At 48.1% G+C, this 13,824-nt stretch overlaps 1 protein-coding gene across 4 annotated transcripts in view; it reads right to left on the reverse strand.

Annotated features, from left to right (window-relative positions):
- Window positions 1–13,824, reverse strand: part of ephb2b (eph receptor B2b) — a 131,661-nt gene that overhangs the window by 66,318 nt on the left and 51,519 nt on the right. For all 4 annotated transcript variants that reach the window (XM_056437268.1, XM_056437266.1, XM_056437267.1 and 1 more), the window contains exon 3: window positions 2,994–3,678. In XM_056437268.1, the coding sequence (XP_056293243.1) occupies window positions 2,994–3,678 (685 nt within the window). The remainder of the gene's footprint in view (window positions 1–2,993; window positions 3,679–13,824) is intronic.

Raw genomic sequence — 13,824 nt, forward strand, 5'->3', positions numbered from 1 at the left:
GAGAGAGTGAGAGAGAGAGAGAGAGAGAGAGAGTGAGAGAGATTTTTTTTGATTTTTGAAAAACACTTTATTCACTTTTTTTAGCCTTTACACAGATTCCTTAAAAATAAAGTGTTTTAAAAAATCAGGTTGTTTAAAATAATAACGAAAACAATAAAAAAATAAACACCAGCTCCTCCTCCTGAGAGTGAGAGAGTGAGAGAGAGAGAGGGAGAGAGAGAGAGAGATTGTGTGAGAGAGAGAGAGAGAGAGAGAGAGAGAGAGAGAGAGAGAGAGAGAGAGAGAGAGAGCTCCGTGCACACCTACAGTACGTGTGCATCCATCAAGGGTCACTAAAGTGTGTCTGTGAGCCCTGCAGAGCTGTGATTGCTGCAGTGTGTGTGTGTGTGTGGGTGGGGGGGGGGGGATTATCTGGTGGACATTGAGTAATAAAGCCAGTGTGCAGCGGGTAACCTGATGGCCATCAGAAACCGAATGTGAAATGTTACCTCTTTGTTTTTTACTCCAGTCTGAAAGCCCCCTGCGCGAGGACAGAACTGAATCAACACGCTTCTGTTAATCCGGCAGCATCCAATTGTTTGATCCCATTTAGCGGGAAAACACCGTGACCGCCATCACCCCGTGGACGTCCCGATGCATCGCATTACGCGCGGGTCAGAAACACGGGCAGATTTGTGGGAATGCAAAATCCCGAGGTGGCCTCTCATTGGCCCGTTGACTCCTCGAGGAGGAGCCTCATTAGCAGTCGCTGAGCGGGCCCGGCGGCGCCCGGCACACGGGGGGATGTGTTGTGATTACAGCGCCACGGCGGTCTGAACACGCAGGTGGGTGGTTTGTTGTGTAGCCGGCAGACTGGAGCCCCCCCCACTGATCAAGATCCCTAAGCACGTTGACACAATACCACCTGCCAGACGGCGGATGGAACGCGGCGCAGGTAAACGTCGGGGACTTTGATGTCTTTGAAAAGCCAAATCGATTGTTGCCTGCGAGGGACTCCAATCTGGAGGAAAATGACGGCAATTTGGAAAAATATCCTCTTGGTCCTGCTGGGCGGAAGAAAGGAAGGAAGGAAGGAACAAACGAAGGAAGGAAGGAAGGAACGAACGAACGAAGGAAGAAAGGAAGGAAGGAACGAACGAACGAACGAAGGAAGAAAGGAAGGAAGGAAGGTGGGAAGGAGGCATTTTTGCCTGCTGGGCGGAAGGAAGGAAGGAAGTAAGGAAGGAAGGAACAAAGGACGGAAGGACGGAAGGAAGGAAGGAACGAACGAAGAGGGAAGGAACGAACGAAGGAAGGATGTAAGGAGGCATTTTTGCCTGCTGGGTGGAAGGAAGGAAGGAAGTAAGGAAGGAACGAACGAAGGACGGAAGGAACGAAGGAACGAACGAAGAGGGACGGAAGGAAGGAAGGAAGAAAGGAAGGAAGAAAGGAAGGAAGGAAGGAAGGAAGGAAGGAAGAAAGGAAGGACATCTTACAGGGCCAACGTTCACATTCGCAACCACTCAGGACCCGTAACCTTCAAAAGTGCAGCGATGCCTCCCACTATGAGAATTGGTTAAAGAGTAATGAAAAGGGGCGTGGTTTAAGTGTGGGGGCGGGGCTAGCCACACTAATGAAAGAGGAACTTTCTGCTGAGTGCGATGTGGCCTCGCACAAGAGTCTGCGGCAAACGGGTTCACGAGTTACAGCCGAGGTCAGGGCTGAATTGTAAAAGGGGCGGGGCCAATCTGTCGCTAATGAAAAAAAGCAACTTTATGCAACCTCCTTTTGGGACCGTCCCTCTCCCTGCCACCGCCCCCTTTTTGTCAGTTGGCATGAACACAAACACACACCTTCACACCCGCACACTTGACCTCCAAACCACAATGTCAGCCTCCCGGGGGGGGGGGGGGGGGGGAGATGTGCGGCTCAACCAACTTACCGACCGACAGAGTGAGCTTTAGAGCAATCTCTGAACCCATCAGATATCGATCTGGAGGATGAGCCTCAGGGGCTCTTGGTTTGGGGTTCCTGTGCAGCCAGAGGATATCACATATATATATATATATATATATACCAACGAAGCAGATCACGGTCCTCAGCTTTACCTGCAGTCCACCGTGATTGGTCGATACGGCCAGGGCTACAAACAAACCAGAATCTGGGCTTGTTGCCTACAGATTCTACGTATGAATGCAGAATCTGTGGAGACGATAAAACTACATACAAATATCTCTGCTGCTAAACGGTCCCCGTGAAGGAAAGTAATACATCAAATAAATACATCCTACTCCCCGACAAGCCGTTGTGATTTGCGGCGTATTTCGAGCGACTCCCTCCCCGTTATGGAAGAACTGAACATGAACTCTGGAAAGACAGCTGTTGTTTTTCAGATGAAATGATCATGTGAATTGCCATATTGGTTGGTGCAGTTCTGTTGGAACATAAACATAAAGGGGTGCTCATCATTTTTTAGGAAATGCGAAGTCTCCGGTTTTATAATCTATGCGTGCGTGTGTACCTTTTTACCTTCGCATTGAAAATGCGGAAGGTAATGTTTTGATTACCGTGTATTTGTGTGCGTGCGTGTTATTCGCTTTAGTCAAAAAGTATTAAACCGAATCGCATGACATCTGGTGGGATGATTGGTTATTATCCGGGGACCATTTGATTCGATTTTGGGATCGATCGGGTCAAAGGTCAAGGTCAAGGTCATGAAAAAGGTCAAAATCTTCTTTTAACCATAGAATTTGTATCCAATTGGCATGCAACTAATGCCAACATGTTCATAATGCAATGCCCAATCTTGTGATATGTGAAGGTATGCGCTCTACCGAGTGCCCATTCTAGTTCCATCATAGTTTTGTATACATCGCCGCGCATCGCTGGCTCTAACCATCAGTCGAGTGGGATCAAATAGCCGGCGGCAGTTCACCGAGAGGAATAAACACGGGGTGGATCGTACCCTCGGGTTTTTTCGCGAGGCGTAGCGGATTGGATGAAAACAAACGTACCTCGGCAGACGGTCCCGTTCTCCACCGCCTCGTTGCCCGCCTTGCACATGCAGCGCCCGATGGGCACCATCCACTCGCCGTCTCCGTTGCAGTACAGCTTGATGGGCACGTCCACCTCCTCGGCGTTGGGGATGCAGACGCCCCTCGCCGCCACCAGGGAGGTGCTCTCCGCCCCCGAGAGCGTCTCCTGGAAGGCGGCGCCGTTGGTGACGATGCGCGGGCACTTGCGGTAGAAGACGCGCACGGCGATCAGCGACATGCAGCCGCCGTAGTCCTGGAAGGCCAGGTAGAAGCCGTTTCGCGACACGGGGCCGAAGCTCCGGACCTCGGTGTTGATCTTCATCACGCGGCCGCCGAGGTCCACCTGGGAGAAGCTCTCGTCCGCCGCGATGGTGTCCACTTTGATCCAGGGGTTCTCCATCCACGCCGGGGAGGTTCTGGTGGCCGCGTCGGAGTCCGACTCGTAGTAGTAGAGGTTGAACGTCTCTTTGCAGGAGCCCGGCACTTTGGGGATGCTACTGCAGTCCCTCACCGAGAACTTCATCTCCACGTGGATCCGCTGGGCGCCGCGGCGCCGGATGAACTTGGTCCGTACCCAGTTGTTCTGATTGTTGTCGAAAACGTTGCAAACCTGGTACGTCCGGATGGTGTTCATGTTCTCGTCGTAGCCGCTCACCTCCTCCCACTGTAGGACACACAGAGCGAACAGTTGGTCAACATCGGACTCTTCTGTGAACTTAACCCTCCTGTTAGCTTCAAATTTACTGACATATTTTACCCGTGGGGTCAAATTGACTTCAGCAATTACAAACTCCAGACAATTATTAGAATTAATATTGTTTCCCAAGTTTAAGTGTCAGGTACTTTATGTTTGTTTGTTGACGACCTAAATAGCCAATTAAAAAAAATTAAAAAGTTGATATTTACCTTCGCATTGAAAATGCGGAAGGTTATGTTTTGATCGCTGTGTATTTATTTATTTATTTATTTGTATGCGTGTTACTCGCATAACTCAAAAAGTATTAAACCGAATCGCATGAAATTTGGTGGGATGATTGTTTATTATCCGGGGACCATTTGATTCGATTTTGGGATTGGTCGGGTCAAAGGTCAAGTTCAAGGTCATGAAAAGGTCAACATATAGCGCGGTCAATTTTTATCCAATTGGCATACAACTAATGCCAAAATGTGGCTGCGGCGAAGGTATGCGCTCTACCGAGTGCCCGTTCTAGTTCTTATATGTTTTACACAGTGAAAAACAGTCTGGGGTCAAATTGACCCCGAAGAACACCGATGGGTACAAGTTGTGGACAGGACAGTACAAAATTAAATTTTATGTTTTCACAGTTGTCCCCAATAAATTAGGAAAAGTCATGAAATATGAAGCAAAAAAAATGACGTCATTCATTTATTTAGAGATGTTAAACATTGAATGGGGTCAAATTGACCCCAAAGTTAATAGGAGGGTTAAATGCATCATTTTAATTACCAAAGAAACAAATTGGTAATCGCACAAAGTTAAGTCGATTCACTCTATTCAGTGCAATTCAGCTGTTTAGCAGTCCGTGTGGGTATTCTATTAATATAAACTGCCGTAAACGCCCCCGCTGATAGCTCTTTATTTTCAGAAATAACGAGAATGTTTTTATGCATACGCTATAATACTTTGATTACTGGGGTTGTGCATGGTGCAAAGAGACCAAATAGCTCAAAGAGACCAATTTACATGGATGAGTTAGAGTCTGAGGACCTGAGGTAACAACTCTACTCACAGCTTACTCTGACCCTGTCTCCAGTTTGTTAAGCCAAGTAAATAAAGTTGTGTTACTTATCCATAACAGTCAGAGGATTGATTTATTGCAGAGAGACATAACACATTCGGGTAAAGAGACTTCTAAGAGGTAACAGCTGCTCTGTGATTACATAATATGTGTGAATCTGGACTATGTGGCATCTGTTGCTCTGCACGACTCTGACAGGTCAATCAAACAAAAAGAGGCGGGCCTTATGAAGTCGCTTAAGACCCGACTTGGCTTATAGCGAGATGGTCTTCTAAAATGTGCAAATGCTATAACTTTTGCATGAGGTTTTCCACATAGACGTACAGAAGAAGTGACAGTGACGTCACCCGTTGTGGACTACCGTTCTGAAGCCTCTAGTTTGGTATTTTAGCCGTCGCCATCTTGATTTTTTACAAACAGAAGTGACACAAGAGGGCGGAGCTAAGCACGACCAAACACTGAAGACATGTTTAGACGACCGAGAAAGTTACAACTCACATTCGTGAACTTAAAACACTGTTTTGGGGTTAAAGTTGCAAGATGAAAGGATCTGACAGGTCCCAGACCAGACATAGCTGGCCGTCAATCCCAAAGTATCTCTGCTTTATGGTCTATTTAACCCTAAATGGTCATCATGTTGGAATGAAGAAGACTGGAAACTAGCGAGTGAGACCATAAACTCATGTTTACAATGTTTACTGAGGGAATAAATCAAGCGAGAAGTAGAGTCATTTTCTCATCGACTTCTACACAATCTGACTTCTCTTTGTCGCCCCATGGTGGCCATTAGAAAGCATGCTATGCTTTATGGTCTATTTAACCCCAAATGGGACCATAATTCACTAAATGGTCATCATGTCGTATTAAAGAAGACTTTAAACTAGCGATTGAGATCATAAACTTATGTTTACCATGTTCACTGAGGGAATACATCAGTCGGATTGTCGAGTCACTTTCTCATAGACTTTTATACAATCTGACTTCTACTTGTCGCCTTAAGAAAGATGCAAGAAGCAAGTTTAAGTAATTCCCGGCGTTGGCTTTTTACTTTCCAGACCCGGAGGTTGCCGCCTGGTTTATTGCATTCTGGGATGTTAAAAAGTGTAACCCGCTGCTCCGCAGAGAGCTTTGATGTTCACCCTCCGCTTTCCCGTCCTCTCCTTGAGGAATCCATTCCCATCTTGTAACGCTTTGAGAGAAACTGGAGAAATGTGACGAGTCACTTGAACAGAGCGGAGGGCTTTCTGGTTTACGTGTCCTCCTGTCTCTTAATAGGACACTTTCGTAGCACACGCTGTCGTGGGTTACGGACGTTCTGGTGAAAGCTCCTTTCACTGCAGTGAAGCACTGAGGGGAACATGACATGGATTTATTTCCCCCCTAATCAAAGTCACACTAAACTGACATAATCATATTACACAGGTAATCACATAAAAGAACAATCACGGGGCACATTTCACTCCAGACCTTCTGCCATTCAACTTCATAGTGCAACACATTGAACACCAATGGGAGCCCTCGCTCACTGTCGCTCCAGATGCAGCCTCTGGGGTCTCCTTGGCCCCCCCCCCCCCCCCCCCACGGATCAAACTGGCTTTAAACACCATGCGCTCTAACCACCGAGCGGATCGCGACCTTGACCTCGGCATTTCAGCCGAGATGTTCTCAAACCCCCAAGAGCCACTTTGCATCAGCTGCCCCCTCTACGGCTCTACCTAACCCCCCCCCCCCCCTCTTCACTCTTCACTTCACAGCTGATGTAATTTCTCAAATTAGTGCCCGCTTAAGAGAGGATTTTGACGGGTCGTGGGGAGAAGAAAGTCCTCCTTCTTGCTACAAGCTGACGTTTCATCAAACACTTTCTGACTAATTAGAACAGCTCCGGTCCTTAATTCCCATGTCCTAATTAACCGCTGCGAGTGTGACGCTCGGCTCGACCCAAACTACAGATTCAAACCCATCGCCAGCGCAAGAGACTGATGCTCGGCCAAAAGTAATGACTATTAATGAGGGTAAATAGAAAAGAAGCTTTTAATCTGCATCTTATTTCTCCAAGCTGGGCTTTTCGTCCTAACGAGCACAACTGAAGATTGCAACACCGCCTCGAGATTGTTTTTTTCAATCAGCGCAGTAGAAGCTTTTAAAATCATACGAATAAATGACTAGCACGACAGGTTATTGGTGGCGTGGTGTCAGGATGAATCTGTCTTTTGACATCATCATCGCAGGTCATGAGCAGCCATTGACCTTCCCCACTTGTTGAGGAGCAGTGGGGGGGGGGGGGGGGGCAGTCCGCTCCTACTGAGTGCCGAGGGTCGGACAATCGCAGTTTAATAAATAAAAAAAATGAATGGGGAGACAGGTGGGGTTTGCTGCTAATGAGGGATGTGTGTGTGTGTGGGGGGGGGGGGAGGGTTGATCCAGTCTACAAAATGACCCCAAACAAAATGTGTTTTGAAGGAGGGCCCCTTTTTGTCCTGTCGTGGCCCCTTTGCCCCGCTTTCATCGCGGCCAGTGGAGGGGAGCAAATGGGGCATAATAAGAGCCCAACGATCAAGCGCCGAGTGTGAAATTAGAAGAAACGTCTTCATTTTCACAGCTCTACCCCCCCCCCCCCACCCCCACCCATCCCCCCTCCGGCTCTTCAAGATTCAAGATTCAAGATTCAAGATTCAAGATGTTTTATTTGTCACATACACACACAGGGTGTGCAGTGAAATGAAAGTGGCAATGCTCAGCAGGAATGTGCACACACTATTTACAAATAAAAACAACACAATATTTACAGTAAGTGTGTGTGTGTGTGTGTGCCTAAGAGGGGCAGTTGTGTGGGTCTATGTGGGGGTCCTGGAGGGTCGAGTTCACAATCCTGATGGCCTGAGGAAAGAAACTCCGTCTCAGTCTCTCTGTTCTTGCAGCGTGACTACGGAGGCGCCTGCCTGACCGCAGCAGCTGAAACAGTCTGTTGTTGGGGTGGTGAGGATCCTTCATGATCCTGCCGGCTCTGGTTCTGCACCTCCTGGTGTACAAGTCCTGCAGGGTGGGGAGTGTAGTTCCAATAGCGCTTCAGCGAACGCACTACTCTCTGCAGAGCCTTCCTGTCCTGAGCGGAGCAGTTGCCAAACCAGGCTGTGATGCTTCCTGTCAGGACGCTCTCTACAGCTCCAGAGTAGAAGGTGTAGAAGGGTGGTCAGGTGTAGAAGGGTGGTCATGTGTTCTAAGCAGAGACGGTGGAGGTAACCCCGGCGGGGCATGTCAACATGGATTAGTCGAAGGCGGAGAGCTGCCCTCGGATGACGGAGGGAACATAAACTCTCTCCGGATCCCGTTACATTTGGCAGAATGTTGTTTTTCTTGTTCTCCGAGTGTGGAAATCAACAGCCGGCGGGACGAGCGCGTTGAACGTACAATAAATAGATGTTTTAATGGCAGCGCGATCAAAGGGGGCTTTTCTTAACAACCAAAGGCATTGCAAATATTATCAAAAAGCTCATTTGCATTTTTGGGAAAGTTGCGCGACGGAAGACTGTAAGACTTCAAGGGTAAACAACCAGTTCACGCTACGCTGAATGCGCCTCCTTCCTCTGAGGAACACGGAAACAAACTGACGATTAAACCAAAACAAAGAGGAACCAATGGTGTGAAGCAGAACGCGCGACTGGCTCCAAACAACAACAAAAAAGACATTGTTTTATGTTTTAATTGCTCTCCTTGGGCTCTCCAATAATCCTGGGTCGAATACTATAGGCAATTAGTTGCCAGTGTGTGGCGTTAACCTGCTGGGTGTTGCCTCTCCGTTGTTCCACGGCGGCTAAAAAAAACAAACGCACCTGCATCGGATATTTAACGGCGTACGTACGCAGAGCCGCTCAGGAATGAACTGTCATCGGAGAGTAATTCTGTTGATTTAACGGTGAACTCTGAAAATCTCTGCGTTAAGAGGCCGCAGCTGCTGTGTAGATAACGCACCTTCGATATAGATCGAGCAGTGACGTGCAGCTGCCCTTCGTTGTTCCCAAAAGCAATTCCTTCACCTTCATGCCGATTCAACCGATTTCTAACCTTTCCAAGCGTTATCCTCCGTTAATGAAAACTACTTTCCCACGCCGTGGAATTTAATATAAAGCTGGACGCGAGTATGGATCGCGGTGGTTAGATTACGGCCGTATGTCAGCCGCTCCTCTGCGTCCTCCTGGACTCGCGCGAGGTGCTACAGTTCAGCGAATGAGCTTCGGGGGGGGGGGGGGGGAGGGAACAATATCTCCTATGCCACTCCCGGGGATGGAGGGAGAGAAAGGAAAAAGTTCAGCTGACCTGCAATCCATACGTCTCCATGACAGTCGGTCTCGGCTTCTTCCGTAGAGCCGAGCGAAGCGTGAGGCTGAGTTATAGACCGGCGCCGCCTTTCACCCCGAAGACGGCCTCTTTTGCCTCGGCTCACCGGGGCGGAGCGACGGAATAAGCGTAGTCCTGCTCGGACCTCTTCGTGGCAACCAATTAGCGAGCTCCAGCTACTGCACACTACTATGTACACTAACATCTTGTCTATTTAACCAACTTCAGTTATAGCCTTTTAGCTGATGTCACAACAGCCATGTTGAGACTCAAAGGATAAAATCTACAACTTCATAACGTCAGATTTGAATAGAAAACACACGAAATCTTCCAAAATCCGTTGAAAGAAACCTTGAGATCGGCTTCCTGCCGAACGATATCCCCTTTCAAGGACGCCCGAGAGTCTCCTGACAGATGTGAGCGTATGGATTTTGACGTGTCGTCCGTTATATTGCTCTGTTGGGACGACAACACAATCAAGCTGTCAGAGTTCCCAATTTCCTGCACGTCTGCGCAAAAACCAGGAAAGAGTCAGCCGACGGTCAACGAGTTTGTTGGCCGCGAAGAGTCGACCACAATTCCTCTCTTCACGGACACTTGTTTTCAACAACCTGTCATTTCTTTTTTTTTTTGACGATGATGAATAGATTTGCTTGGCAAGCGCAAAGTGGCGAAGCCTAAAACCGAGACTTAGCGAAAGCCTACAGGAGGATCCGACCTCGATGAGGGAGCCGTAAACCAATTATATTACGATATGATAGACGGCGGGCCTCGACGCAGCAGCCGTCGCCATCGAAAACGTTGGCAACCAACGTGGCGTTTAGCCTCAGCCGTCCAGACGATTTAGCGAGCTTTAAACACGGAGTTAAAGCCGTTAGCGCTAAAGCGTCGTCTGCTCGATGCGTGTTCCGTTGTCAGAGTCAATATTCCGACGGCCGTCTCGAGTTGTGCAGGATTTTCCGAGAGCGCCGCGACCGCATCGCGTCTGGTCGACGGTGTTCGGCGGTGACTTTCAGCCGAATGGATGCGTCCGTGAACCCTCGAAGTAACGCGACGCCGTAACCGGCTCGGCGAACAATGCGTTTATAAGAGAGTGTTGGAAAATGTGGAAGTGTCCTCTCCTTCGCCTGCTAAATTACTTCTTTCACAGCCATTGGCAGTTTTATGGCCTGTTATTTACGGTGCTATGATTGATTCGATTTTTATCCACACATACTCTACTTCTGCTACGTTTTGCCTGAGTCGCACAATTTCTCACGTTTATTGCTGGTGAGCAAGATCGGTGGAAGGTTGGCAGGGTACACGATTTCAATGTTTTATGAAGATTATATTTGATGTTGTGATGTGATGTCATGAATAAACTTGATTTAAAACTGATTGAGTGCCTCTACGCAGACGACCACGTGTTGTGTTTGTGTGGCGGGCGCGATCGGCTGAGAGTCACCAGTTGACACGGTCACTCGTGAAACCGAAACACCGGGTGGGTCTAAAAAAAAAAAACCAGCGTATGTCTGTTCAGGGAGGTCATTTTGTTGAGGTTGCATTCGCGATCTTTGGTGGCTGAAGCCCTCAGAGAGCTCTTTGCGTACCTGTGTACAAGAAAGCACCTCTTCTTAAAGCTACAGCTGCACAAGACAATAGAAGTCGGTTGCGCAGAACACCGTGACCCCGTCAGTCTCCCGATATTTCATTGTTATGACACGACGCGAACGGCGTATTTATCACATTGCGTCACCGCGGTGTTTTGAGTTAGCCCGGAACGAACTTCACGAACCCGCCGGAGTCCGGCGCCGCGTACTGCCGCCGCTCTATCACTGACACGGGTAAATAAATTATTCACACAAACGCAGAGAGTGAGAGCCGGAGGAGAGAGAAAAAAAAGTCCCGGCGGACACAGTCGGCCCCATTTGCAGTTGGTGGAAATCTGTCAAGAGGAAGAGAGTGTCTTCCCTAGAGGGACGGGGGACAAATGACACCCACTCTCTGCATTCAATTACTGAGAGAGAGAGAGAGAGAGAGAGAGAGGAAGAGAGGCCATGTGAGCCGGATTCTGCTGGAGTTTGGGCTTCATGGTCACAAACACACAAACACACACAAACTTAAGTAGAACTGTCTGTTGCAGTCAGCTCCAATTACCACTGTCCACTACTAATGTACAACACGTGAAACTAGAAGAACAATTCAATATCCCCTCTTCCATTCCACAAAGTTCCATAACGGGTTATGTTTGCGTGTTTTCTTTGCGTTTGGTTGTTTAATCAAAATCACCGTCCCCCAAATTAGTGGTGGACCTTAAGTCCCGTACAATGTCCAATGCGATGAAAAATGTTCGACAAATGACTTGAAGAACAAGCAAAAAGAAACGAGCTTGTGGCGTGCTGTCGGTCTGCCGCTTACATGTAAACAACCTCCGTCCTATTCCAGAGGAATTCAAACACAATGCGCCGCATGACTTTGTCGAATCACGAGGAACCGATTTGCTTCGGGGTATTTCCTCAACGCTTCGTCCTCCGCTGCCGCGTCGACGCCAGCTGCACGTCGTGACACATTCGTAATGATAACCTAACCCGCTCACTCGCACGCCACCTCATTATATTCTCCGCGTTGCTCCACGTTTCTTTTTTCCTCTGTGCGTGCGGCCATCAGTCCATCTCTAAACGGCTGCCGCTGCCAGTACTTCGGGTCGGGAGGCGCGACCCGACGCTCACGCGTCTCTCGGCTCCACTTGAGAGCAAAACGCTGACCACTTAACCCCCGTGCCCCGCGCCGGCCGTACATTAACTCCGTGTCACGGAGTAGATTGTCGGATGTTAAAGTAATTTTTTTACTCCTCTTTAAAATCCCTTCTGCTGCTCAATGTGAAACCAGAACAGATATCTAGGCATATTAATAGTGTTGTGTTATTATTGTGTACTGTATGCACATGGGGGATCGGTTGCGCTATCAAACACATGTAAAATATAAGTCCCGGCTAACGCTGACCGACTTTATCTCCGTGTCACGGAGTAGATTATCAGATGTTAAAGTAATTTTTTTACTCTTTCAAATTCCTTCTGCTGCTCAATGTGAAACCAGAACAGATATCTATGCATATTAATAGTGTTGTGTCATTATTATGTACTGTATGCACATTGGGGATCGGTTGCGCTATCAAACACATGTAAAATGTAAGTCCCGGCTAACGCTGACCGACTTTATCTCCGTGTCACGGAGTAGATTATCAGTGTGTCGAGTGTCTGACTTTAAAGTATTTTATTCCCTCCTCTTTAAACTTCTTTTTCAGAGGATTCTGCTGCACAATGTGCTGGACATCCATGCATATAATAATAATATTGTTGCATCATTATTGTGGTAGGCTACTGTGTTCACATGGGGATCAGTTGCCCGAACAAGCAAGTCCCGGCTAACGCTGACTGCGCCGGTTTCTCGTGGGAGGCCCGTTGTGTTTGATGGCCGGCGTCTCCGAGCGTCAGTAGACTTCCTGCACGGCCCCGGGTCAGAACCGGGTTGTCTGTGTTATCAAGAACAACGACGACGCTCGACTGGCTCGGGGACGACTCGAGTCTGGCTGTCATTGAGCATGATTAAAAGAAGGAACTAGCCCGCGGTACACGACTTGATTTACAGAAGTTGAACTGTATCACTTCTATAAAAAAAATCCCGTTGGAAGTTGATTTCATAGCTCGAAGGGATTTCTGAGTAATTGGCCACCAGTTCTTGTGCTTTTTGAACATAAGAAAAATAGGGCAAAGAGTTAATTAAATGTAAACCCCAAAACATGTACCTGTTTCAGAGCAAATGAAGTTGTTTGATTGACGGTTGTGCGGCGAGAGGCCCGACTGACCCGTCGACGCCACATCCGACGCACACTCGTTAAAACCGAAAGAACTGGATGAACATGGATGGAAAAAAAGAGCAAATTGGGAAGTCTGTGAAGTCGAAGTCTCCCGGCATCTTTGAGCTGGACTGAAAAATTAAACTGTTTTGGTTTTGTCCATTTTCCATTAATAAGATGCGACCATATTCCGGGCAACCAAAAGCTGCTGGGCCTCGGCAACCGGTTAGCGTAGCGACCCGTGGGGCATATCAAAAAATATACTTAAAAAGTGGAATAACACCAACTGCCATAACATTTCTGCCTTAATATCACACTGTTCCTGGACTGCACGTCCATTGTGTCTCAAAAGTATCGCGTGTCGAGTCAGGATATATTTCATGAAGCTATACGGAGCGCCGAAGAGCCAGTCGGGCGCTCGGCTGGATGTTACTGATCCACTGGCTAAGCCCGCGAAGCCATGCATATATACGTGTGTAAGACAATAGCTTCTGTAAAGCGCCTCTCGCTGTTTCTACCGAGAGGGGCGAGCGAGCTCTGTTTCCACACCTGTTGCCCCGGGCCATGGGGACAAGCCATCTCCGGTGCTCTCGCTCTTCACTTTCCTGAAGGACTGTGCCTCGGACGAGCTTTGCCGTATCATTGTAAAAATAAAAAAATAAAAACTCCAGCGCCCACGCCGATAAGACCCGGCCGATACCTGACTAAACCCTTGCGGGGGTTGAGGGACTTGTTTGCATTTCATTGCGCCTCCGAAGAGAGGGAACGATATATATCGTAAACCGCATATGTTGTCGGGGAATGGAGCGGTTGGAATAAATCAAGGAAATATGAAAGTCCTTAAAGATGAAGCCTCTCAGTCAAAGTGAATGTAAATACA

This window comes from Pseudoliparis swirei, chromosome 18 (genome assembly GCF_029220125.1).
Source record: "Pseudoliparis swirei isolate HS2019 ecotype Mariana Trench chromosome 18, NWPU_hadal_v1, whole genome shotgun sequence".
Lineage (NCBI taxonomy): Eukaryota > Metazoa > Chordata > Actinopteri > Perciformes > Liparidae > Pseudoliparis > Pseudoliparis swirei.